Source organism: Choristoneura fumiferana, chromosome Z, assembly GCF_025370935.1.
Source record: "Choristoneura fumiferana chromosome Z, NRCan_CFum_1, whole genome shotgun sequence".
In the NCBI taxonomy this organism is placed as follows: Eukaryota; Metazoa; Arthropoda; class Insecta; order Lepidoptera; family Tortricidae; genus Choristoneura; species Choristoneura fumiferana.
In genome coordinates this window covers 13,409,749-13,436,836 of record NC_133472.1, presented here as the reverse complement: position 1 = coordinate 13,436,836, position 27,088 = coordinate 13,409,749, and the positions used below count along the sequence as shown (strand labels likewise).

The window sequence follows — 27,088 nt, the reverse complement described above, 5'->3', positions numbered from 1 at the left end:
GTGTTCACATGACGTGCTGTTCGTGGTAGGTATTGGTATACTCAGCGGCACAAAATTTGGCCCACCCTTCATACAAAATTACCGATTCTGCATACATTTGGGGGCCAGATTTTTTGTCGCTCAGTATATAATTTTATTAAGAACTATTCAAATAGATAATCAAAGTTAATCGTGTTATGCATCTATAGCAATTTAGTAAATCTCGCATCTAATGCATCTAAGGTACAAATTGACTGTAATATATAAACCAGAAAGATAATGATAATCCTTTGATCCGTAGTCGCCGGATCGGGGACGCGGAGCGGGGTGGGACGCTCACGTCGCCCGTGCAAGTGTTGACACGGAGTTCGGTCTAAAAATAGTCTCAACATCGGAGCTAATGCTGGCTATACTTGGAAGGCTCGAACCGTTAGCGGTGGGAACCGGCTGGCGGCGCCGGCGCCCGCGCCGCCGGCGGCCGGGGTGTATCGACCCTTCTCTTTTGCTTTTTATCTTCGTATCACCAAGTATGTAGCTGCTGACCGCACATACTTTCACAATGATGAATCGACTTTAATTGCACTGCATTTATTTTCAACGCGTCTTCAACTAAGAAGCGCCAGGGGACGCGCCGTATTTGCATTAAATTATTAAGAAGTTTAAATGTAAAAGACGAATAAAGGCTGGAATTACCAAATATTTTGACAAGCGTCAAATATCAATCAGACGGTGGGCTCTGACAGAAGAGACCTATTGCAAGAAAATGTTTTAAAAATTTTGGTTGATAAAAATATGATAACACCATCTTTAATATAAAAAAGACCCTTCACTAACCCGTTGCAACGCATGCGGGACAAATTGCCGATGCTGTGAGCTACCTGATGCCCTTCTACAAGTGACGTTTAAGTAATTAAAAAATACATGAACCCAATGCGAGCAGGCAATCAAATCACAATAACACGAGCAGAACACATAACGCAGATAATCACAGGTGAGCGATTTATAATTTTGCTGCAGCAAGACGTACCTGTAACTCGTTTATCCCTATGTATGTATTCGCTTATTAAATAATTTTTTTACGTAATTGAGATATAATTAGAGCTTTTATTTAATTCCTTTAAATTGTTATCTTTAAATGCATTAGGAATCCGTTAAATTATAGGTACAGCCACCATCATTATCAATTATAGCAAACTTCATGCTCAAAATTATTTGAACACTTGCGCCAATATGGCCAATGGTCTTGTTTTAATTTGTATAGTTTAATGTTTAGTAGTGTCAAATTCACGACATTAACAAGTTAAACCAGGATCAACCTTACGACACTGTTGTTAAGAGCACTATTGGGGTACTCCAATATTACCGGCAGTGTACGATATATATTTTTTTTGTAGAAAATGACCGAAGAAGATAGCCAGGGAAGTAAAGAATGTGGGAAAACACCGGCGAAGAAGACGTCCATGAGGTCTTTAATTAGTTGGAACGTTTCCAAGGCCCTGGAAAAAAACCCAAATATTGATCTAAGGGTAATTAAGTAATTATTTCGCTTTAACTGTACATAGTTCTAGTTTTTACCATATTTAAATACATAACCTTTCTAAAGTAATTTTACATTAGTTTCCCCAGGACCAAGAGCTAATTGGACATATTGTATTAAATAATATTCGAAGTGCTCAATTGAATGAAAGTCGATTTTTAGTGACAAAGGTTCAGTTGAGGTTTCAGTCGAACCGTGAAACACCTTTACCACCCACCTGTCAGTTGTGGATACGTATGTCTTAAAACATGTAATACTTATTATTTTTTACATGGGTACCTACAATTCAATGCAATAGCCAGACTTTTGTTTTGGTTTATGAATTGTCATAAAAAATGGTAAAGCACTTACTTAGTCTATACCACGGTAAACTGTTATTGTTTATTGATAATACTAATTCATGGCCCCATGATGTATTGTAGGCATAACAAGTAAATAACTCAGTACTACAAGGGTCCATATAAAATATGTCTATGGTAGGTATGTAAACAAGTCAGTATTGTCTACTGTAGTCTGCAAGGAAGGTTCTATTGTTATTAACATACACGGCAGTATATCAGGCTAACGCCAAATATACTATTTACTTTTGGCCCCCACCCAGCCCCTCTATATATAGTGCTGGTGCCCGCCGCTTCGCTCGCGTTAAATTTGGTGTTACATACATTAACTTTCTGCGATTCTTTTTTCGTGTCGTGATTGATCTTTCGGAGGATTACATGAAAATACATACAGACAAATAGATAGATGGTGGAAATTATGGAATTCAAAAATCAACCTACATTCGTAATTACCTACATTAATTCGTACCGACTGTGAAACCCTGTTTTGCTGATTCAGGGGTGGAATTTTAGAAAACGTTATACTACGCGTTTCTTTTGCCCGCGACATCATACACGATTTAGGATTATACGAGTATCCCGAGAAATTGTAAAGTTCCCTTACTTAATATGTAAGTTACTTACGGAATATGAATTATTTACTCATTGTTGTATTATTGAAATAATTTTGAAATTTTGCTCTGAAATTCATCATCGTCATCCCAGCCTATATACGGTCCCACTGCTGGGCACAGGCCTCCTCTCAGAACAAGAGGGCTTGGGCCATAGTTCCCACGCGGGCCCAGTGCGGATTAGGAACTTCACACGCACCATTGAATTGCTTCGCAAGTTTGTGCAGATTTCCTCACGATGTTTTCCTTCACCGCAAAGCTCGTGGTAAATTTCAAATGTAATTCCGCATGTGAATTTCGAAAAACTCAGAGGTGCGAGCCGGGCCCAACAAACAAAGAAACAAACAAAGTTGAGATATTTTCCTATTCCATGGGATTTTCTAGAAAAATCTTTCCCTAGTGCACTTCTGTATTATTTTAGGTCCATCTATGCCAAAGTTCAAGCCCTTGCACCAGTTGTTTTGACTATGCGTTGTCTGTCAGTTATTGGCTGGCCAGTCACTACTGCACTACTACAGTCAGTACTGTTCAGGTAGGGTTAGGTAATTATAAATAAATTGTGTTACGTAATGAGTTGATTTGTTTGGCGTAATGCCCTCGTATTTAATGTTTCGAAAATACAAACTGAGACATGGATGCACAGAAAAACCAGAAAAAGAGACCAGCGCTGGGAATCGAACCCAGGTCCTCAGCATAACCGTAAAAGTAACAAATTTGGAGTTGAAAATACAAAAAGACTCCAAAATACCAATCATTATTAAATGTTTGTTTTCGTTTTTTTAAGAGCATATTTAAGTTATAGCTTGTTTTTGAAAACTTTGTTTTCATATCTTTAGCTATAGGTACGAGTATTTATATTTTAGTCTTTCAAGTAATGGGTACATCAAAACTGAACGTAAATACATAATTGATTGAATCAGGCGTTACTTTGCATACGAGTAGGTCTATATCAATGAACTAAAACAATTAGTTTGCTTACCCGCGACCTTATGATACGTTTATGCAAGAAATGTGTCTTCATGTAGTTCCACCACCTCCACACGTACTGTAGCATGCTGAACGGTTGTATCGCTCTGAAGATGAGCTCTGGTTGTGTTCGAAACGCGCCAGTGTAATGTGGCGGTGGTGATAGATGGATTTCTGTGTGTTCTTACAGTATGGAGATGGAGGAACTGCATAAACACATAAAGGTCGCGGGCGAGCATAGCAATTGTGTCAGTGCGTTCAACGTATATGTAAAATTTCGTATTTGTGCTATCAGCCCTTGAGGAGTTCCGTCATCAGCAGACGACCGTGACTGTAGCATCAGGTGATGCATATCATATAAACACATTGTCATTAAAATTTAGCAATCATATAAAGTATTTTGTGTTTGCCATCAACTTTTGTCCCCTTCTACGAAGATAATCCTGGCCAGGATGAGCACGATGTCACTGCTTAATTATTGTATTACTACCATATCCACTTGCTCGTTTGCCATCCAGTCGAATAAAAAAAAATATATATATATTTACATCGGTTTGCCAAATCTCCAGTCCCTAGTTTTATTAGTTTAACTTGTGCGTTTTCTGATTCGGTTGGTATATAAAATACTCTTTATTTGTTTTATCCCGTGGGATCTTCGGAAAATTTTTGATATAGTTTTTTATATTATCTACCTGCTTGCCAAATTTGAAGTCTCTATTATGTATTATTACGGAGTTAGAGCCACTTTGAAGCGAAAATATAAATTCCATTTATTCCCTATCCCGTGGAAATGTTGAAAAATCCCTTCTTAATGTACCGCTCTATGTCATTTAAGGTATATGTATGTCAAAATTTAAGCGTTTAGCGGTGTGGGCTGTGCGTTGATATATCAATCAGTCAGTCAGTCAGTCAGGACTTTGAATTTTATATATGTATATTATATAAGATTTAAGTATTTTGATGGCAGTCTAGTATAAAATTAATATTTTTATAAATATTATGAAGGGCTCACACGCAATTAATAAAGTATTTATAAAAGCTAGGCAGGTATTTTTAAGTGTTTACACTTGTATTTCAATGAGGTGCCATTTTGCTTCAACTTTACTTGATAATCATTGCAAATTGCAACGGATAATCGCTAGAATTTACTGCAGGTCTTCGATCTCGCAGTTGAAGCGCATTCGTATTTTAGTAGTAGCAATTTTGGCTGCAGACGTGAAAGCTTTTATTTGCTTATGATATTAATCAGGAGTTTCGGTTACACTAAGTACAAAACATTTTCACTGTCTTGTTGTGATCCAAAAGCCTAATTTGTGGCTGAATGTGGTATAGCCACTAGCCAGCATCTTCTGTACATACATTGTCGCTTTACAACCGTACACTGTACTTACATAGGTAATTATCTAGGTAACGTCATAATATTAAGACAACACCTACTTTTGAGGCTGACTGTACCAAAAGGATACCAGTCTGATCATCAGATTGAATAAATAGAGTGAATGCGCCAATTTTAATTTTAATTTTCTAATACTATACATATGACCAAAACCACAGTAAGCTAATAAACGCTAAAGGCCACAAACGCGATTTTCCAAACACGAAAAATACCTACCAAATAAGTGATGTATCAATATTTTTTCATCTCTCCTGTTCGGAAAGTTTAATTTTCATGGTTTTTTTTTTAATTTTCGGTTAGCCACGGAGTCGAAGATAATTTAGTTACGTCAATGACACTTTTTTTTCACGTTTCGGCCTGGCCTAGATGCACGTCGTGATCAAGATATATACAACACTGAAGGTTGAACGCCGAACATCCGTTTGAAACAAGAAATTTTATCTTTATTAGGTACGTCACGAACATATTCTATCTTTTTCTTTAATAGGTTAAGAAAGAGATGGAAGTCATTCGTGAAATGTGAAAGAAAGAGATGGAATATATAAATAAGTAATAAAGGTCAAACTTCTTCGTTCGGCGTTCAACCTCCAGTTTTGTATATAAGCTCCTTGGTCGTGACCAACTCGATTTTTTTAATAGTCGGCCGTGGCAAGTGTCTAGGTCGAAAAGGTACCGTTGGAGGCTGGATATACTTAAGTAAATCCAATTTATTATAATTCTCATTTTTCGGGTTCCGGAGCCAAAATGGCAAAAACGGAACCCTTATAGTTTCGCCATGTCTGTCTGTCTGTCCGTCCGCGGCTTTGCTTAGGGACTATCAATGCTAGAAAGCTGTAATTTTGCACGGATATATATGTAAACTATGCTGACAAAATTAAAAATTAAATAAAAAATTTTTTTAGGGTACCTCCTATAGACGTAAATTGGGAGTGTTTTTTTTCTCAACCAACCCTATAGTGTGGGGTATCGTTGGAAAGGTCTTTTAAAACCATTAGGGGGTTGCTTGGGTGATATGTTTGCGAAATATTCAACTTTAAAGTGCACATTTTCATTAAATTCCAGCGCCCCCCCCCCTCTAAAATCTATTTCGGGCATGTCCCACACGCTCTTGGCCGGTTTTTTTTGTAGTATTTTACTTTCCTCACAGTCGAAATGAAAGTAGTGTCTAACTCGGGTGATACAGGGATGTATGGGATCCCTTAGTTACAAAACGATCCCGTGGTAATATCGGGATAAAAAGTAGCGTATGTGTTATTCCAGACGTCCGGCTACCTACATACAAAATTTCATGCCTCTAAGCCCAGCGGTTGTTATTTCGACATTTTATCCCTAGGTATCCCGTGAGAATATCGGGTCAAAAAGTCGTCTATGTGTTTTTCTAGACATCCAGCTACCTACATGTATACCAAATTTCATGACTCTAAGCTCAGCGGTTATTATATCAAGATTTTATCTCTATCCCGTGGGAATATCGGGGTAAAAAATAGCCTATGTGTTATTCCAGACGTCCAACAACCTATATACCAAATTTCATGACTCTAAGCCCAGCGGTTGTTCTTTCAAGATTTTATCCCTATCCCGTGGGAATATCGGGATACAAAATATTCTTTGTTTTAATCCAGGTTATAAACTAACTTTAAGCCAAATTTCATCTAAATCCGTCCAGCCGTTTCAGCGTGAAGAAGTGACAAACATACTCACTCACTCACTCACAAACTTTCACATTAAAATTTATAATATTAGTAGGATATCTACCTACTATACCACATTTTAGCGTGGGTTGGTGCAGTGTAAGTAATGCAAAATCTTATTGTTTTATTCTTCAACAGGTTAATACGTATTAAAATAACGTGAAAAATGCGTTATATTTATTAACATGCGATTATTAATTTTATTTACAGTCCGTCTTTTTAAAATTAGGAACAATCAATTTACTTAAAAGTACCTCGACGACCTTTTAGTAACAAGCCTATTACTAGCTTCACCTGTAACTATGGATTTATCTATGAATGTACTTAACGGAATCTTTGCGTTTGATTTTCACGCACTTCCTATTGTACATTATCATAATTTCACACGATTTTCAAGGATTGGGAGCTGGGCTTGTTTTGTTTTATCAAACATTTACGGTGTTTGTGTTATTGAAATGAGCGAGTGTAAATTTTACATGTACAGTCAACGTCATAAATAAGTGATCAGTTCTGTACCTTGTCGCTTTCAGTCGTTGCAAATTTCGTATGGCTTTTCAAACATGACGTTAAAGTGACAAGGTACAAAAGTGATCACTTATTTATGACGTTGACTGTACCTAGAGATAAACTCAGCCCTCGATTCCCTTGAGCTCGTGCGCGGACTTTACTTAGGTATCTTAATTAAAGTTGCTACCCATCAAGCAAGTCCCATGCCGGTTTGACGTGTGTCTCCAGCTTTTATAATTACCGGATAAACTTTAATGCTTAATAATTTGCTTTATTTTTCAGTCGATCAGATATTTCGGAGCGGCCAAGTTGGTCAAATATATCGGCGCATGCACTCTATTATTAAGGCATTACCTAGAGTTCGTGTATCGATATTTTTGACCACTTGGACGCTCCGAAATATCTGACGGCGACTGTACCGGGGTGGAACCTATGGGCTACTAATGTCATGTTGACATCCCATAAATTTCTCAAGGAAATCATAGTGCAAATGATTATTAAAAAGTTCCTCCCTGGTACATCAATCAGTTTGTTCGACTGTACGCAGGCTGCAATGAAGTTGGTTCAGGATCGGCTGGAGGAGTCCTCTAGCGACGTCAACTCCATGTTATCCCGGTACCCTCACGAGCGCCATCTGGCCTGCGCGCTCCTCGCCTGGCAGAACCTAGGCCACCGCGGCGCCGACAGCCTCTACAGGTGAGGAACGGAACGCCTTGCGACAGGCGTAGGGCGTTAGCCGTAGCTTTCTACGTTTCAAATAGTGGGTTGAAAGTTGCACAAGTTTCCACTAGATGGCGTGAATGTACTAGGAGGTAATTTTTGTGACAAATTTTTTTAGCAATATGGAAGAAGTGTCAAGTTATGTATGTTTTTGTACATTTTATTACTTATCTTTTTTCATTATTACTTTTTGTTGTGTCAATAATTGTTAATTGGTTATAACAGAATTATCGTTTTTTTAATGTGCATTGGTGAACACCAAGGTCAAATACTGATCTTGATCTACCTATTAAGCGGCCTTAGCACGTGCTGGGGCAGTGGTGCTGAAAGTCATTACTACGCTGATAAGGTTTAATTGGCGGTTGCATTTAAAAATTGATGCGGGTCAAAGGACGAATATTTATTATGTACAAGCTTTTGCCCGCGGCTTTGTCCGCGTGGAATTCGGTTATCGCGCGCTGTTCCCTCGAAAACGGTGCATTTTTCCGGGATATAAAGTAACCTATGTCACTCTCTGGCCCATAAACTATCCCTATGTCAAAAATCCCGTCAATCCATCGCTCCGTTTCGACGTTAAAGACGGAAAAACATACACACAAACATACAAACACACAAACACATACAGTTTCGCATTTATAATATTAGTATATGGATTCCAAAGAGAAATACCTTACTTTACTCGATGATTATTTACCATAAGAATTTGGTAAAAAATATCCATAACAAAATCACAAGAGGTTGAAAATTCCCTTAATGGCTTCGAGAAAAGTATGGTACGGCCGTGGCTTTGTTTTATTTGCTCGACTTGCTGGGGGCACTGCCGTACCTATTGCTATTATCAAACTACAGTTGTAGTTTAATTTTCTACCAGTTACATTTTGCAATCATTATCAATCAGCAATCAGCACAATTTCCACTATATTAATGATATTTTTGAGTAGGTAATTAAAAAAGACCATTCTCAGATTAAAAATAAATAAATAAAATAAAAAGACATTATTGCCATATTTAAAAAATACATTTAAAATAACAAAAACATAATAAACACACAAATTGTGGACTAATTCATTCAATCGAAAACTAACCTGTAAAAACTTGAACCAAAACCTATCCGAAGAAAAAGAGCCATCGTAGGCGTTGTAGTAGATCTTTTGTAGGCACGTTAGTCACATAAACGATTTCCTTTATCAGTGAGAACGAAAATTAATAAATAATTATGTTATACCTACTAGCGGACCTGGCAGACGTAGTATTGTAATGCCCGGAAAAGCATTACTACATTAAATATGATAACATACCAACAGCAGCGCGCCACCTACCGGGTCCAATTGTGTTTTCAAACCATCCAGGAACCTATTGGGTCATACTGAAAACCAGAGCCGCGGCTTGCCGTGGCAACACGCTGAGTATAACTCTTTTTGCTTCTTTCGGCACAATGTCTTTTTCTTTTTCTTTCTTTTTTAGTATGTAAGAGTATGTAATAAGGTTGTCTTATTTTGAATTGTGTTTTTTGCTGTGCCAAATTTCGCCTAAAAAATTTATTCTTTCTTTCTTTCTTCCTTTATTGAAATATACACACAAAATTTAACGGAAATCGGTCCAGCCGTTAAGAGGAGTTAGGTGACAAACACACGTACAGGAGAATTATATATTACGTTCTATTTTCCAGCTTTGTTACATCAAATCGCAGTGAAACGATCAGCACACAAAAGGCTATAAGTAATAGGAGATCAGGTGTCCGTGACTGTCCAACTTTCCTCTGCGGTAACGGGCTCAGTGACGTCATGACCAGGTCGAATGAAGTGTGGTCGCGGGACTCCGAGGCGCCGGTCGGACCCGTCGTAAGGCTGCCCGTGGAATCCATCGTGATGCCGGTCCACCAGTGCAACTACGACAACAAACCGCCTGGCCGTCAACAGCCACGGAAAAACGCTAAGGACATAAAAAGCAAAATTGACGCTGTTAGTAATGTTAGAAATTTGTAAAATAGTTTACATTCCATTTTCAGACCTACGGAATATAGGTACACAAAAAAATTCATAAAAAAAAATTACAACAAAAAATATAACCGACTACAAAAAACCATGAAAATATTTTTTTACCAGTCTGAAATCGGTGCCTCAGCACGAGCCAGCAGGAGTGGACCTATAGTCGTGTACCTCACCTCCATACTATTTATACTTCTATCACTCCTGCTGACTCGTTCTAAGGCACCGAAGTCGGTTCAATTTTTTGTTATATTTTTTTTCACGCTTTTTAGTGTAAATGATCTAAGATACAAATTGCTTGTCACCTTTAACGAAAGATTGCTTTTTCCGATACAGAGACGTTCATTATTGAGGAATTCCATTTCACCATAATATGCATTACGATGAGCATAAATTGCTTAGCAACTGTGTTAAAGTACCGTAAGGAAATAAATACAACCCGTGAAGTATTGTTATTGAGTAGTCGCTCCGTTGGCCAAATGTGGTCTTCATCATCAGCTCCACTTCACCAAATGATGATTTTCAAGAGTAAATGCACGAGTTACTTACCTACTACTAAATATATCGAAATTACCATAGGTGTCCCTACAATATTTGAAGAATTCCCTCGATTTCCTTAGGGTCCAATCATCAGATCCTGATTTGGTGCTTAAACTATCCTTACATTAGTATCCCTACACGAACGAAAAAAAAAATTCAAATCGGTTCATAAATGACGGAGTTCGGAGGTAACAAACATAAAAAAAATACAACCGAATTAACAACCTCCTTTTTTTTTGAAGTCGGCTAAAAATCGGTCAAGCCGTTTCGGAGGAATTTGATCACAAATATTTTTGAACTAAGATTTTTATTTATTAGATAGTGGTTTATTACGAGTAATTATGAGTTTATGTATTATTATATTCAATTTAAAGCATTGTATTGTAGCTTTCACTGAATGTTAAGGACTGTTATTTTATTTAGGTATTTGTTAATTTGTAAAAACTTACACAGCATTACAGTCTGACACCAAAGCACCGAGTAAGACAGAAATAGTAGATTGTACAACAAGAGCATAAAAAGGGCCATTTTACCCGAGGCGTTCATATAGCCACCCGAGCCAGTACGGCGAGGGTGGATAGACACGTCGAGGGGAAAATGGGTTTAATGCTCGAGTTTTACACTCTGCTTTTCACTTCGATGGCGAGGAAATGAAATAGCAACAGTGGAAACAATGATTCAATTTCTATGTACCTTTTATTTTTTATGCATTATTATAATCATTGTATTATTTTAATTTTACTGATTTATTATGATTGATTTGATTGATTTTTAGTTTAATATAAATTAAAAAATGTATAGAAACTGATTACCTTGGTCTTGAGTTGGTACTAGAGGAAGATTTTATTTTATGCACTAGAGCATAAAAAGTCATTTTATGTCGCCTAGATACAGCATAAACACGAACTTTACGAGCATGAGAAGTGAACAATAAATTTAAACTCACCCTTTGTTGATCTCGAACCATTCTCAAACTAATGGTTACTCACCTACCTTTTGGTTTGGTAGAGATCCCTAAAAGGCAGAAGTTTGTACATGAATCTAAACGTTTGCCATTTGTATTTATTTATTGGTTTACATACAATACAGATATACAATATTAAATACATTCATACTTTGAGAATGTTGAACTTACCGCTGCACTTCGCATTACAGGCGTGTTGCTTGAACAGCGAGTGCGCGGACCGGCTGACGGCCATGGAAGCGGCGGTGGCCGAGCTGCGCACGCGCGCCAACAGGCTCGCCAAGCGCGAGGCGCAGCGCGTGGAGCTGCTGGAGCGCGCCGAGCAGGCGTGGCGCGACCTCGAGGGCGGCTACCAGCGCCGGCTACGCGTCGCCGAGGAGAAGGAGACCGAGATCGCCAACCAGGTTAGATGGCTGAGCGAGCTGTAACGCGCTTGCCGACTGAGAGCGAGGTAGGACGCACTAGCTTGCTGAGCACGCCATGACGCACTAGCCGACTGAGCGAGCTGAGACACGCTAGCTTGCTGAGCGGGCCATGACGCACTAGCCGACTGAGCGAGCTGAGACACGCTAGCTTGCTGAGCGGGCCATGACGCACTAGCCGACTGAGCGAGCTGAGACACGCTAGCTTGCTGAGCGGGCCATGACGCACTAGCCGACTGAGCGAGCTGAGACACGCTAGCTTGCTGAGCAGGCCATGACGCACTAGCCGACTGAGCGAGCTGAGACACGCTAGCTTGCTGAGCGGGCCATGATGCACTAGCCGACTGAGCGAGCTGAGACACGCTAGCTTGCTGAGCGGGCCATGACGCACTAGCCGACTGAGCGAGCTGAGACACGCTAGCTTGCTGAGCGGGCCATGACGCACTAGCCGACTGAGTGAGCCGTGGCGTAATAACTTAAAATCGCAAACGCCACGTGCAAAATAGGGATGTTTGTTAACCGGTACGGAAGTAAAGAATGTGGTAGATTACGTCCTAACTAAATATAATAACCAAATAAAATTTAAAGTACCTAATGGAAGAATAAAACGTAATAGTAATTTGAAAGTATAAAATAGTAGTGATAACACATTTATTGTTATGTCAGTGCGAAAAAAATATAAAAAAAATACAATAATTGTACTATAAGACTAAGGAGCGGCCACACCGCTGCTTAAAAAACGGTGACGGTACGGAATGGCAGTGACGAATCGTATGCGCACCGTTTTTATCGCATACTCTCCACACCGCTGCTTAAAATACGGAACCGCAGTGACGTGCCGTAAACGCCAGGACTTTTAACTCGTGACGTTTATGGCATGTCACTGCGATTCCGCACCGTTTGCGTATTTTAAGCAGCGGTGTGGAAACCATGCAAAAAAAATTGGTCAATTGCGAGTAGTACATGAAGGTTTCCGTAAGCAGTTCAGTAAAAGTACTTAATGCCCCTGGTTACCAAAGTACTCGTCAAGACGACAAACGAGTCCAAAGTCCAAACTCGATGCGGTCGTGTCGTTTATCACAGTGTTTCTATGGTCACCTGCTAGCTTTATCATCAGATCAACTCCATGTTATAATAATATTGCATTGTCATCGAATTTATACATTCGTTTAAAATTAAGGTCGGTGCCGGATCGGTTGAAGATATCCACTTCAAATTTGAGTTGAAAGATTCCACCCGAGCAAACATAGTTACATTACCTACACTGCAAATAATTATAATTCTTGTAATAAGTTTTTGTTAAAAAAATCATTTTTAATACAAGCTTTTTTTGCCGAATGTACTTTTTGTTGACTGTACTTGCATTGTCGTCTAAGGTACGTATTCTGTACTAAATTTCAAGTCGGTACTATTAACTATTGAGGAGTTCCCTCCTGCAGAGACGATCCTGGCAGAACCACAAAGATGTCACTACCAGATTATTGTACTGTCACCAAATTTACATAAGTATGCCAAATTTCAAGTCGATCGGACTACTGGAAGTGGGTCAAATTTAGCTTCCAAGATTTGACCCAAACAAACAATAAACAAATAAATAAACAAACAGGGCAAGCTAAAGAAAAGCTTCTAAAAATATCGCCGTAAGGACTTGTGCAAGTATTTCAAATAAAAAACAATTTGAATTCTCATCCTCTTTGGTTCTGGCTGTTTGCTACTGAATCCATTGCCCTAAAAGCGCCGCGCGCGGATCTAATAAAAATTGCTGTCATTCGCGGGAAAATCGGCGGACTTCGTATGTTGTGTAATTAAATTAAATAATAAGAAGCTCGACTAGTGTGAATAAATTTTAAACTGTATTATAAACCTTGTAAATAGTGTTAAATACTTAGTATGTTTTTTTAGTGTAAAAAACAATAGGTAAACGTAGTGATTAGTACGGTGTGGATTTGGCGAGCGCTTTATCAAAGTTGGCTTCATTGAGGTTTGTGGTTCATAAATTGCTTTATTAATTTTGCACAAAAACGAATAAACCACACAATCAGACAGTCACAATATTATATTATCGAAGCTTTTATAAAACATCATTAAAATCGCAAACTTAAAGGTAAATATTCAAACGACAACTCGGTCGCCTTAGCTAATAACGCCTAGCAACCAAAAAACGCTAAAAAAAAACACGTTTAATGCATGACGACTCCCTCTAATTTGTAACTTTATTTTATTTTTAGTATTTGTTGTTATAGCGGCCACAGTAATACATAATCTGTGAAAATTTCAAGTGTCTAACTTTTGCGGCTTCAGAGATAGAGCCCTGTGACAGACGGACAGACAGACAGACAGACAGACAGACAGCGGAGTCTCAGTAATAGGGTCCCGTTGGCACCCTTTGGGTACGGAACCCTAAAAAAACGGTGCGCATACGTTGCGTTACTGCGATTCCGTCCCGTAACCGTTTTTTAAGCAACAGTATGGCCTTTCCTTAATCATGTTTATTATAAACGCTGTTATGCAATTTACTTCCCGCTCCATATATTTAGGTAAGTACTAATATAACAATGGACGTTGGCAGTCGATAAAGAGATAAAGAGGTTATTGCAGAGCTGGCGTGACAAGTAATTTTTCCTACAAGTAAGTACTTACGATATCAATGAACTAAAGGTCGCGGGTGAGCAAGGAAATTCTTTTAGTTTATTGATATGGACCTCCGCAAAGTAACGCCTGATTCAATAAATTACTTACGATATTTCAATACTTATGGGAAATAAAAATATAGTCCAAGTATGGTAAGGTACAGTCGGCCCATGAAAATGATAAGCAACTTAAAATCATGTCACATTGACAACCTATTTCATCACGCGTACCACTCTGCCTTGATCTGGTTTAATTTGACAAAGTACTAAAGTGGTTAACATTTTCATGGGCCGACTGTACCTGGAGGCGTAATATTAGAGTTATAATAAATAGCTACGCTCAAATAGGATATTATTTTTGCCATTGGATAATTACTGAATACTTAAGAGTGAGATGATAATTGCGCTTGCGTTGTCCAACGTTAACCCTTGTACGGTCAAGGACTTTAATTCTTGCGCCACGATGGAACCATTTCTAGTAAACGTGATAGTAACGTCGTATTGATTAACAAGGAAAAATCGTAATGACTTTTCCTTCGGAAAGGTTCCACGGTGGCTCATGAACTAAACTCCTTGACCGTACCAGGTGTATGAGCAAAGTCGTGAACATGGAATGCTGTCAAAGCGATGTATTATTATACGAAATAATCAAAGCACACCTCTCTACTCCATTTATTTTAACGTTTGAAGCTTACCGGTAAAATTTGCATACGTTTTTAAATGAAACAACGAAACTATTTAAAATTGTGTTAACTTCTATACTAAAAACATAAGAAATACCGCTAATAAATGTACGTGTAGGCATTTTTAGTCCATTTGTGTTCAAAATACCGAGAAACGTGTTATATACTTTGACCGTTAATTCAAACCTTAAATTAAACGGAGTATAGTACCCAGCTAACTTATCAACTAGTTCAGATAAGGTACCTGCTTTATCATTAGGCACATGTAATTGCCGTTTTAGGGTTCCGTAGTCAACTAGGAACCCTTATAGTTTCGCCATGTCTGTCCATCTGTCTGTCCGCGGCTATTCTCAGAGACCGTTAATACTAGAAAGTTGTAATTTGTCATGAGTATACATATCAGTCACGCCGGCAGTGGTAAAATAAAAAAAAACTAAAGATATTTTTTTTGGGTACTTATCCCATTGACGTAAAGTGGGAGTTTTCTTTTTCTCGACTAACCCCATAGTCACAATACACCCATAGTATGGGGTACATCGTTGGGGCGTTGCTAAGACGATTTTTCTATTCAGTGATCTGTTTGCGAAATACTCAACTTTAAAGTACAAATTTTCATTAAAATCGAGCGTCCCCCCTCTAAAATCTAAACTGTTGGGTGGAAAAATTAAAAAAAATCGGAATGGTAGTAAATATATAAAATTTACAACATTTACAAATTATAGCGGCTAAGATTGCTTGAGAATTATTAGTAGTTTAAGAGTACCCCTGTGATTCCCCTCGTGTTGCGGGTGTCCATGGGCGACGGTGATCGCTCTCCATCAGGTGACCCATCTGCTCGTTTGCCCCCTCTTATATAAAAAAATAGCAGTCTAAGGTATAAAACATACTTAAACTTGGAAGATTCCGTACACAATACGAAATACTTAGAAAAATATTTTTTCGTGGCTACGGAACCCTATCCTGGGCTTGTCCGACACGCTCTTGGTCGATTTTTTTATCTTTGTTTTTTTTACTGTTCGGCGCTTTATTGTCCAACGTTTGGCTTTAACTAATTGCATAAATTATATGATGGAAATTGGAAACATGTTACAGTTGCGACTCCGGATGAACCCGTTTGACATACCTTCGGTCCGAATGGATTAGGTACTTAATCTGAAAAAGAATCTTCCACATAGTCGTACAGCGCAAATTTTGTTAGGTGCCCACGCCATTTCATTTTGGCCAGTTGAACGAAGCGTCGGCGGAAATCTAATTTAAAACCGATTTTAAACAGTTGTAGTTTCAGTGATTATTCTGATGATGCACAGTACACGCGCTTATGCTTTAAGTATTTCATAATATTGAGGCCATTACAATTCCGATAACGTGACTCGTTATTGATTAAAGTGAGTAGGGGCAACGGTACGATTGAATGAGTTTTTGATGAAATAAGAAGTGTTTTATAAGCGAAACCGTCACGTTGCTAGCGTGAGGAAAAGGGAAATTGATGGTATTCAAACATTGATTGCCACATTTGATTTGGTGAATAAAATAACCAAGCTTTATGTTTATGTTATGATGATATCTGAGGCCCTATTGCCTTACGTTTCTGACGCTCGCGACTGCAATCAAATGACAGATTTCCCATACAAAAACTGTCATTTGATTGCGATCGCAAGCGTCAGAATCGTTAGGCAATACGCCTCAGGTTGCTGTTTCAAAGAATAAAAATATGGATGGAATCGAGTGGTTCTACACCCTTACCAGGACGGTCGCACTCCGCATTATTGCAGCAGCGTCGTCACTAATAACAGAGTGTTGTCGTGCGCCCCGTTGTCGCGCATCTAAAGGTGCGTTTACACGGGAATTTTTTTGAGCAATAATTGCTCGGCAACGCGAATGTATCAATCTGGAGTAATTAGTGGAGCGATATGCAGCAATTTCACAAAAATACGGAAATTGTTTCGGCAATATTGCTTTGCTTTGTCAAACTGAAAAGAGTTTCTATGGGCGTGTACACAAAATAGCATGTCGGTATTTCCATGTCGGTATTGTACGTCCGGTAAATAGTGTCACCCGCGACAACTCACAGCTGAAAATACGACCTCTTTTTTAAACATCAAACAGACCAAGGCACAAACCTATTAATCTCACGAAACGTGTGGTTTGCCGAAATAAAGTTTCAATTTATTAATACAAAAAAACGCCAAGTAAAAAAAATATCTATCTACAGTAGTGAGCTACATTAGAGCGTTTTCACATTATCCGATCCGATATCGGGGCAAGTAAAATGTATGAAATGTGAACCAGTCTTTCACATTTTCCGGCCCGATATCGGATATCGGAGCCGACACCGATATGTTAACGGCACCATCGGACGCTCGTGGGCTGTCAAACAATAAAGTTTGTATGTGTGCTATGCGTCCTATCTAAATTGTCTCTGTGTGCGTAGAGCCCGATGCGTAGCGGCCATTTTGAGCCGGCCGTATCGGAACGATTTTGTCGGAAATATATGAAAGCAGCACATCGTCGTCCGATACCGATATCGGATCTGATAACGTGAAAACGCTCTTATAAGTCTCCTATCGATAAAAAATATAATATGGACCATCCCAGAAAACTTAAGGTACAGTCGAGTTCTTAAACTTCTGAGCAAAAATTTGATCACAGATATGTGAACATGACTCTAAGTTAACGGCGTAGAGGCGTGTTCAGATATTTCAGATCAATTTTTTGCTCAGAAGTTTACGAACTCGACTGTACCCAATTATAAATTGCACTCTGTTCTTCTTTAGACCGCAAAAATAATGCTACTGCGGAACGAGCAAAAGACTCAAACCTCGGCTCTGATGGCGGAATTGAAGGCGAAGACCGATGTGGCCGAGAAGGAGCGCGAGGCTCTAGCCGCGGTCGAGAAGGAGATGTGCGCTCGCGCCTGTGAACGGGCCAAGCTGGCTGAGCAGGCGGCCAAGAGCGACGCCGCGCTCGCCGACCACTTGTGCAAGGCTTCGCAGCTCGACAGAGAATTACTGGTAAGGTTTGAGTCAACGGTACCTGAACAGGTCCAAAGATATATCTATATTAAAAGAAGCCGGTTGAAAGTAACTTACTAGCCAAAAACTTTAAACACAGTAGTTTATTAGCGCATAATTGAATACGACTTTTAAAATAAAGTTTTTTGTTAAAATTTTCATTGTTAATATAACCTTTTTTTTGCCTGTCCTTTTTGTGACTGTACTTGCTTTGTCATACTACGCTACGTTTCCATACCAAATTTCAAGTCGATGCCATTTACCGTTGAGTAGTTTTGTCCTGCAGAGACTATCCTGGTCGGACCACCAGGATGTCACTGCCTGATTATTGTATCGTCGCCAGGTTTACATAAGTATGCCAAATTTCAAGTCAATCTGACCAATGGATATATACATAGATACATACATTAAACATACATTGCAAGGTAAATAATAGTGCATTACTGACGAATTCATGAATTGCCATTTCCGCTGAGCTGAGGCATGTATAGTGCTTTTCTCCAAATATATAATGCGAGGAAATAAATCATAATTGCTAAAATATTAAATTAAATGCTTTAAAAAGTTGCCCTTTATACTTCCCGGGATACTTGTTTTTTATTTTTTAAAGTACACGGCACGACTCTTAATGCCATTTCATAAGAAATAATAATGTATTTAATTTAAAAATAAATGTATTATATCAATAAAAATATAATGTTCAAATGAAGCTTTGTATCACTAAATTTCGGTTTAAAGTGCTACTACTGAACGCTTTTTAGTTCATTCAGCCATTTTCTTTTGTTACCAGTTTTTCGGTTCTCGAAATATAAAAAAAAAAACAGTGTCACTGTTCGAGACATTTTTAAAGACGCTGTCTCTTCCTAAATTAAATCTTAGACCTGGACTTAAAAAGGAAAAAGGTAGAAGGAATTTGATCGTCAGGCTGCTTAGATTGACTTACCGCAGTCAAAATAGTGTAGTAAATAAAGGTAGTGGGCCCCAACAGTAATTCCTCCGCCAGAAAAAACTTTACAGTATGATAAAGTATAAATAAATAAATAGTATTGTATAAATTTCCAAAGAATAATAATAATAGGATTTAAGTAAATACCTAAAGTCTTCTTGGACTTCTTGGAAAGTTTCTTGGACCGGAAAATTGCTCCGTGTAATTTTTTCATTTTATTGCCGTTTAATACCTACAAAATGAAAATCTAAAAAAAATACCATACTATTATCAGAAATTGCCTTTTTACTCGCTGTGGAAAATTTCTCTATCCATTTTATTTATTGAATTAAGTTCACAGTTTTCTTTCCATTCAACTATAAAAACATCCAAAAAAAACGAGCGTATTAAAAACTAAACATATCGGGAGGAGGAGGACGGGGGCAGTGTGTAGGGAGCGGGGTATAGATAGGTACAGGCGGGTTTTTTTTTCGATATTTTGGATTTAAGTGTATACGTGACTACTTACAGCCTTATTCATAAAAAGTAAGAGCCTCCTTGAAGGCTCCTTGAAGGCCCGATGCTAGAATACATGATTCATAAACGTCTGTTATTGCTAATCAGTCGATCAAGGCTCTGCTAAAATTAGAGGACCGTAGACCCTCCTTTATGTCCCTGCTAAGTCACAAAATGGCCGCCACAAGTTTGAACAGCTGACTTTGACAAGAGCAAAAAACCATACCGAGGATGTTTTTAGTGAAGGGAGGGTTACGCAAAGATTAAAAAAAATCCAGGACAATTTATTTTCAGTAATCTGTATTTAAAAATCCTTTAAATTAGGTATTTATTACTGCTACTTTACTACTTTACTAACAATAAATATGAAAAAAAATAAAATTAGGATAATTAACACTTTTTAAGGCATTCTGCCAAACTTTTTACACCCATCAGTCTGTGGACCCTACCCAAAAATCGTACAATACCGTAAGGATATTGTATAATAATATTTTTAGAATGATGGTGGGGCTTCCTCGCTACTGCAGTGCTTCTGGCATGTTTGCTGACGCTCACGTGGACGACTTTTATGCGCTTATGCGTAAGAGAGTCGCTTCACTGATACGCAGAATGAGGGGCAGCTCTAACAGTCTCCTAAAAGTGGTTGCAAAGAGGCAGGACAGTGCTGTTCTAGGCAGGTTCAACATGCTGCACGCTGCTCCTGCGTCTTTGCGACAACATACTATCTAATAAATATCTCGTAATACCAATGTAGATATACTAACATAGTTCTTAAGTTTCTATTGTTACTAACATGCTATGGACCAAATTAGTTGTCTGATAATAAAAACATTTTATTTTATTTTTTATTTTATAATAATAAAACATGCGGATCGGAAATGGCGGAAAAACAAACATCTCTTCTTCTTCTTCTCTTTTAAAATATGGCTTTTCTGTCCTAATTAATAGGACAATTTCGCCAGTGTCAAAGTAAACTCTCTTTGAGAGGCATGTTGTACGGTGGTTGTAGTTTTTGCAACTTGATAGTAAAAATCCAGAAACCACGCGGACGAGAGCAATATAGAATTTTGTGATCACTGTTTATTTATTTATATTCAGGATAACAACAGCCATAAATGTAATACAAGGAACATACAACATGGTTACATCACAAAAGGCCAATAACAGTTATCCATTAGGTTTTAAAATCTATGTCATCATAGTGGAAATGTTCACATCAGACACGCCAGCTCATGAACAATCTCTAAAGTATTATAAGAAATTGTGTGTTATAATTAGAACTATCTGTTTCCTGCAAGAGTGCCTAATGTCAGAAAGACTAAAAAAGAAAGATAACATGAGTTTAACAAGTGTACATGAGTGGGGTGGTTATTTAGAAGATTTCCATCCATAATGTATAATGCTTATAATCTTATTTATTCTACTCATAATTTATATTAGTATTGTTAAGTTGCCTCCTTTAGTACCTATTGTTCTTCAAGGTCATAAAATCAATATATAAATACTGCCAACTCGCATAAGAACATTTTTTTTATATATATAAGCCACTAGTAAGTACAGTCGACCAAGAAAGTGCTCCACCAATACGGGTGACTCTCATATTGACTTGTGAGTGAAAATAGGCTTTGACGTTATGTTAAGGTTAATCGCCGCATAAAATACTATCAAAATTATACTTCAACTAGTCAAAGAAACAGAAATAGCAAAATTAGATATTGTCTACATCCGGCATGTTCGAATGCTACAAATCGAATGAACAATCATCTCGCTTTTTATTTTATTTTCCTGCTAATTTGCTGTCACTGCTGTCATTTTTTTTATTATCGATGAGGCCATTTTTGTCTTTGAATTGTCAAGATGGCCATCATAACGCGTCTAATCCGTCTATCAGCAGCTCAACAACAAGCAGACTGCTAGCAAGCGTTTATGAATCACACTTCTTGATAACCGTCTAACAAGCCGACTAACAGACCGATCAAACCTCAATTAAGGATTTTTTATGAATAAGGCTGTTAGTATATATTTAAAAAGAAATCAGGCTGAGAAATTTTCCATTCTCAGTTTTTAATAGTTCTAAAATACATATATTTGGGTATGCATTTTATATATATCATCATCATCATCATCATCCCAGCCTATATACGTCCCACTGCTGGGCACAGGCCTCCTCTCAGAACAAGAGGGCTTGGGCCATAGTTCCCACGCGGGCCGAGTGCGGATTGGGAACTTCACACACACCATTGAATTGCTTCGCAGGTTTGTGCAGGTTATTTTATATATATATACTAGATGAAACCCGGCATCTCTCGGATAAAATGTAGACTCATACTATGTTTGTAAAAAAAATTTGCCAGTAAAGACTGTCGTACTTATCGAAAAATCTGACGTAGGTATATTCCCAGCCTTAATTATTATGACACACACTTGAACGGCTACGTATCGGTATTTCACCAGTAGATATTTCTCCTAAATCTTATTTGCCCGAATAACTACGTAGTCGGTCCCAAAGTTCTGTCACAAATGAAAATAATGATAAAAACAAAAGCACCAATCAGTTTTTAATAAATTATATACCAATTTAAAGTACAATTAATAAAGAATAAAAATTATTTAAAATTATTTTCAAAATTACTTCCTTTGTTTTTAATACAGGCCCTTAATCGGCGCAGCTAGTCGTCTATCGCAGCACGCACCATTTTCATGTCTATTTCAGCGACTGCTTTTCTTAAAGATGACTTCAGGCTCTCCAAATTTTTAGGGGGTTTAGCACAGACCTTCCCCTCTAAGACCTGCCAAATTTTATAGTCCAGAGGGTTAGGGTCCGGACTGGAGGAAGGCCAATCTTCGTGTCTTATAAAGTCGATTTTTTGACGGTCAAACCAGACTTGAGTGGTCTTGGCTTTGTGTGCTGGCGCAGAATCCTGCTCGATCACAAAATTATGTCCTGAAAATAGTGTGTTGGGCAGATCTTTAACATGCTTATCCAAAACCGTGTCTTGGTACACTTTCGCACTGATTTTGACCCCTTTTTCGCAAAAATGAACCTCAGTTGGCCCGTAATAAGATCAGAGAATACTCTTCAGAGCTCCTAGCGTACACTCTATCATTCTGTTTATTGTACTTCTCTTCAATATCAAAAATCTTTTCGTCTGTAAAGAGGATATCACGGTGTCGATTTTTCGCGTACCGCCTTAACAACTTCCGGGATCTTTTAAGCCTTATTGTTTTTAGACGGGCGTTAAGTAAGTGCCCGCTCTATTTTTTGTATGCTCGTAGACTAAGATCTTCGTTTAAAACCATTTTGACGGCTTTTCTACTGACACCTATCTGCAAAGCCTTATTTCAGCAAATTTCTGTTTTCGGACAGGATTTCATGCTATGCGCGCCTTGATCGCTTTGATCACTGCTGGTGTTCGTACGGAGCGAGGCCGGCCAATTATTTTCTTGTCCTCAACACTGAGACTTCATTGTACCTATCAATAGTACGGTACACAAACCTAAGCGTCATATTTAAATTTTTGAGCAACTTGAAAATGGTACTTGGCGAGTGCCCACAGCGGTGCAATGCTAAAACAGCTATTCGGTTTTCTTTCAATGTCCACTCCATCGTGAGAAATTGCAGCGAATGACTGTTTATTGTTTTAAAATAATTGTCAAACATTTAAAAATGGAATTCAATCAAATTTTCTTAAAATCATGTTCTAAATTTAAAAATAATGTGCCAGTAGACTTTAGATACTGTTGGGACTGATGTACGTATGATGTCTCTGTCTCATAATCAAAGAAATTAGACCTAAAGGGCCCCATATACGGTACGATTCGTCTGTACCTACGATTGATCTGATGAAAATCGACGAATCGTACCGTGGGGCCCTTAAGAGGTCACAATGGAGAACGAAATGCAAACCGGTGACACCTGTGACACGTGATGACGTGACACTAACGCCACTTTGATGTGATGACTTTGACATGTTTACTTCGCAACGCCATTATATACTTAGTAATTTATTCAAGTTTGTATTGAGAATACTCGATAATTCGAATTTTCCGCCTACAAGTTGTCGACTCGGATTGACAAATTTTTTACGCTCTTCAATTTGATGTGCATTTCGTTCGAGTCTACCGTAGACCGGTACGAAATTATTAATATAGATATATATATATATTATATTATACAGGGTGGAAAGAATCAATGGGCCCTGGAGGGCAACTACCTTAAATCCTTTAGTTAGCTAATTGTACTGAAAGAAAACATTCCTTTATTTTTAAAATGAAACAAAACTGCATTCAAAGATCTTCTAAACTTCCCTTGTCTCACCGGGAATCGAACCAACTAAAAATTAAAAAAATAAACACTCGCTATTTTTCTCCTGAACAACAATCCTATTGATCCGTATAATAAAATAACGAGTTTTTATTTTTGAATTTTTAGTTGGTTCGATTCCCAGGTTAGACAAGGGAAGTTTAGAAGATCTTTGAATGCAGTTTTGTTCAATTTAAAATAAAGGAATGTTTCTTTTCAGTTCAATTGTACCCTGGAGTAGCTACCTTGACGTGCGGCCACAGGTATCGGCAAGACGTTTACCTACATATGGCATTAGTAGCTACCGTGACGTGCGGCCACAGGTATCGGCAAGACGTTTATATATGACATTAGTAGCTACCGTGAAGTGCGGCCACAGGTATCAGCAAGATGTTTATATATGACATTAGTAGCTACCGTGACGTGCGGCCACAGGTATCGGCAAGACGTTTACCTACATATGGCATTAGTAGCTACGTGACGTGCGGCCACAGGTATCGGCAAAACGCTTATATATGACATTAGTAGCTACCGTGACGTGCGACCACAGGTATCGGCAAGACGTTTACATATGACATTAGTAGCTACCGTGACGTGCGGCCCCAGGTATCGACAAGACGTTTACATATGACATTAGTAGCTACCGTGACGTGCAGCCACAGGTATCGGCAAGACAGTTCACGAAAACAATGGGCTATGATGACGTCCCCGATATCACACGCCTTTTTGCTATTGCATTACTTACATTTATGTACGCGTAATTTATGTAATAGAAGTGCTTGACGCTCCGTATTTGATCATAATGAAAATATGCATAAAACTCAATTTTTCACATAAATAAATTGAGATATACCTAGGTATACCTCAATTAAAAGCATACCTACGTTACGTATACGTATGCGTAGTCATATGTAAAGGCCTAGTAACTTATAAGTACTAAATATTTTTTAAGAAGGCGGCCCTAATGTAATCAGAAGGGATAATAATATGAGATACTCGATAGGAAGAGAGGCAACTTGTAAGTTAATATGACTGTAGCGAAAGTAGCGGTGTGCTACCGAAATTGCACTTTCTTGTGTCACAGCGAGAGCAGCTATTTATTCAAATGAGTTTGCAGTGACAATCTTCTGTAGGTACTTCTAGTATTGTATTCTGTGCCATGCCGGCACACAGAAAATAGCACATTGCTACTAAATAACTTGAAAGAACATTTTTTTAAGTACAACTAATTATATACCTGTTTACTTTTTAACTTACTTTTATTTTATCTATCCACCTGTTATGCTATCTATATCACTGATTGCTATTGTGTAGTCTTTGTCATGACATCATTTTTTGGTTTTTATCACAAATCCTATTAGGCATTTTTTTATAGACATAAATGGTTTAAATACAATAGATGCGTTTGTGGTTTTCAACTAATTATTACGTAGAACACATTGGATATGACAGAAAATAAATGCTGGTGCTGGGATGCGAATCTGGGGCTTCAAGCTTTCATTTTACGGCGAAATTTCCCAACGTGTTCTCGCGACAGATACTAGGTATTTTTATAGTTTGCGAATAATTTGTCTCCAAACTCTATCTATCCCTTCGGTTGCCATCCGCCATCTTTAAAAAAACCTTACAATGTCCCCGCCATGTTGTGCGAGTTATCGCGAGTATACGAATAACATAGGTAGGTACATTCTAACAGATGGCCATCCAAATTTAGAAAGTTTTAGAAAAAATATACTTAAAAATAGTACTAATGAAATTCTACCCCACAAATATTACAAATGCAAAAGTTTGTAAGTCGGTTTGTTTGTTGTTTATTTTTTACCACATCACGACTAAACCGCTGAACAGATTTAGATGAAATTTTATGTGCAAAAAGTTCGAGTCCCGGGGAAGGTCATAGTATACTTTTATCCCGGAAAATTGCATAGTTCACGCGGTATATAGCGATAAATGAATTTGTACTCAGACGGAGCCGCAGGCAATAGGCTAGTAAGTATATAATTTTCTTTTGTCACAGTTCAAGGAGGAGCAGAGCAGGCGCAAGCAGCTGTCAATGGAGGGCGCGGCGGACTCTGCGCAGGCGCTGGTGCACGAGGCGGAGCGCGCCATGCGCGAGGAGCTGGCCGCGTTGCGCGACCAGATCGCCGCGTCGGCGTCGAGTGCAACCTAGGACGCCACCACTGCGCAGCTGCGATGCCAAGTACGCGACTTCGCCTATAGTAGAAGATAAGATAGAGTATTTCGTAACTTCTGAATTTGCCATACTTTATTGCTACGGCAGGCGAAAAAACGGACATTGACATTTAGTGCTTACCACAATGATCACCAACCAACCTGTTTTGGTGAGATTCAAAAATTATAAAAATGTGCTTGAATGGGAAAATATAATTTAAATTTTATTTATTATAAATAACAGCAAGTTATTGTATAATGGATTAGGTATAATTCATCAAAGACTACACGAATCCTTGCGATTTCTCCCGAAACCCGAAGGATTTTCTAAGAGCTCACGGACTGTAAGTGCGAAAATATGTAGTTAAGTTTTTTGGAATCTTTTCCAAGGCCATTTTCCCGACATCTAAAAAAGTTTGCTACTTAAAGTATCCCACAATCCCTAACCTAACCTAACCTAACCTAACCAATTTAGAAAAGTTAAAAATCCCCGTCATTGAAACTTATTTAAAGGTCATTTCATTTCTATTAAACTAGCTTTTGAATAAAAAAAAACAATCAAAATTGGTTTATCCGTTTGGAAGCTAGACAGACACAGACACTCGTGACGTTCAAACTTGTAACACCCACATTTTTGCGTCGGGGGTTAAAAAAGGCTAACCTACTGTGGCTCGGTTACGACTAGTGATTCTGTGAAGGGCGGTCCGGCAAGCGATATCTTTACTCATTTTGCGGCCGAAATACTCACCGCTTTGTGGATGACAGACACCTGGCAGCGCACACAATGAACAGAGAAAGCGCTGACCGCGCCGCTGGCTGGGCCGCTGGATGCGCGTTCGTAATCATGACCGGGCAATATTAGTCCTCAGGTTACTCGCAGAGCCTAACGGGAAAATGGGTGCTCCTGTTCCGGCTTTCCAGCAAATGGCTGGAGCAAGATTCTGTGGGTAGATAAGAAACCCATAATAAGCTTCAGGCAGTTGGCCAGGTTTTTAGCCGGTGAGAGTCTGGCACTGCCTGGACCCTCCGTTCAGTTCTCTTCTCAGTCGGTAATGGAGCATCTCCTATAAAGCACATCATATAATTTTTAAAACTTAAATCAAGTAAATTAAAGCAAGGACTTAGTGGCCCAAAAAACACGGCTTACGTCGCAATATTAAAGCTACCAGCAGAGCGTGCAAAGCTAGGG

At 38.5% G+C, this 27,088-nt stretch overlaps 1 protein-coding gene across 1 annotated transcript in view; it reads left to right on the top strand.

Annotated features, from left to right (window-relative positions):
* Nucleotides 1-705: 705 nt before the first annotated feature.
* LOC141440914 (uncharacterized) overlaps nucleotides 706-27,088 on the top strand; it is a 72,084-nt gene continuing 45,701 nt past the window's right edge. Inside the window, exons 1-6 of the mRNA XM_074105511.1 lie at nucleotides 706-970; nucleotides 1,374-1,505; nucleotides 7,573-7,721; nucleotides 9,415-9,706; nucleotides 11,429-11,641; nucleotides 17,747-17,983. Coding sequence (XP_073961612.1) covers nucleotides 1,377-1,505; nucleotides 7,573-7,721; nucleotides 9,415-9,706; nucleotides 11,429-11,641; nucleotides 17,747-17,983 — 1,020 coding nt within the window. The 5' untranslated portion in view covers nucleotides 706-970; nucleotides 1,374-1,376. The remainder of the gene's footprint in view (nucleotides 971-1,373; nucleotides 1,506-7,572; nucleotides 7,722-9,414; nucleotides 9,707-11,428; nucleotides 11,642-17,746; nucleotides 17,984-27,088) is intronic.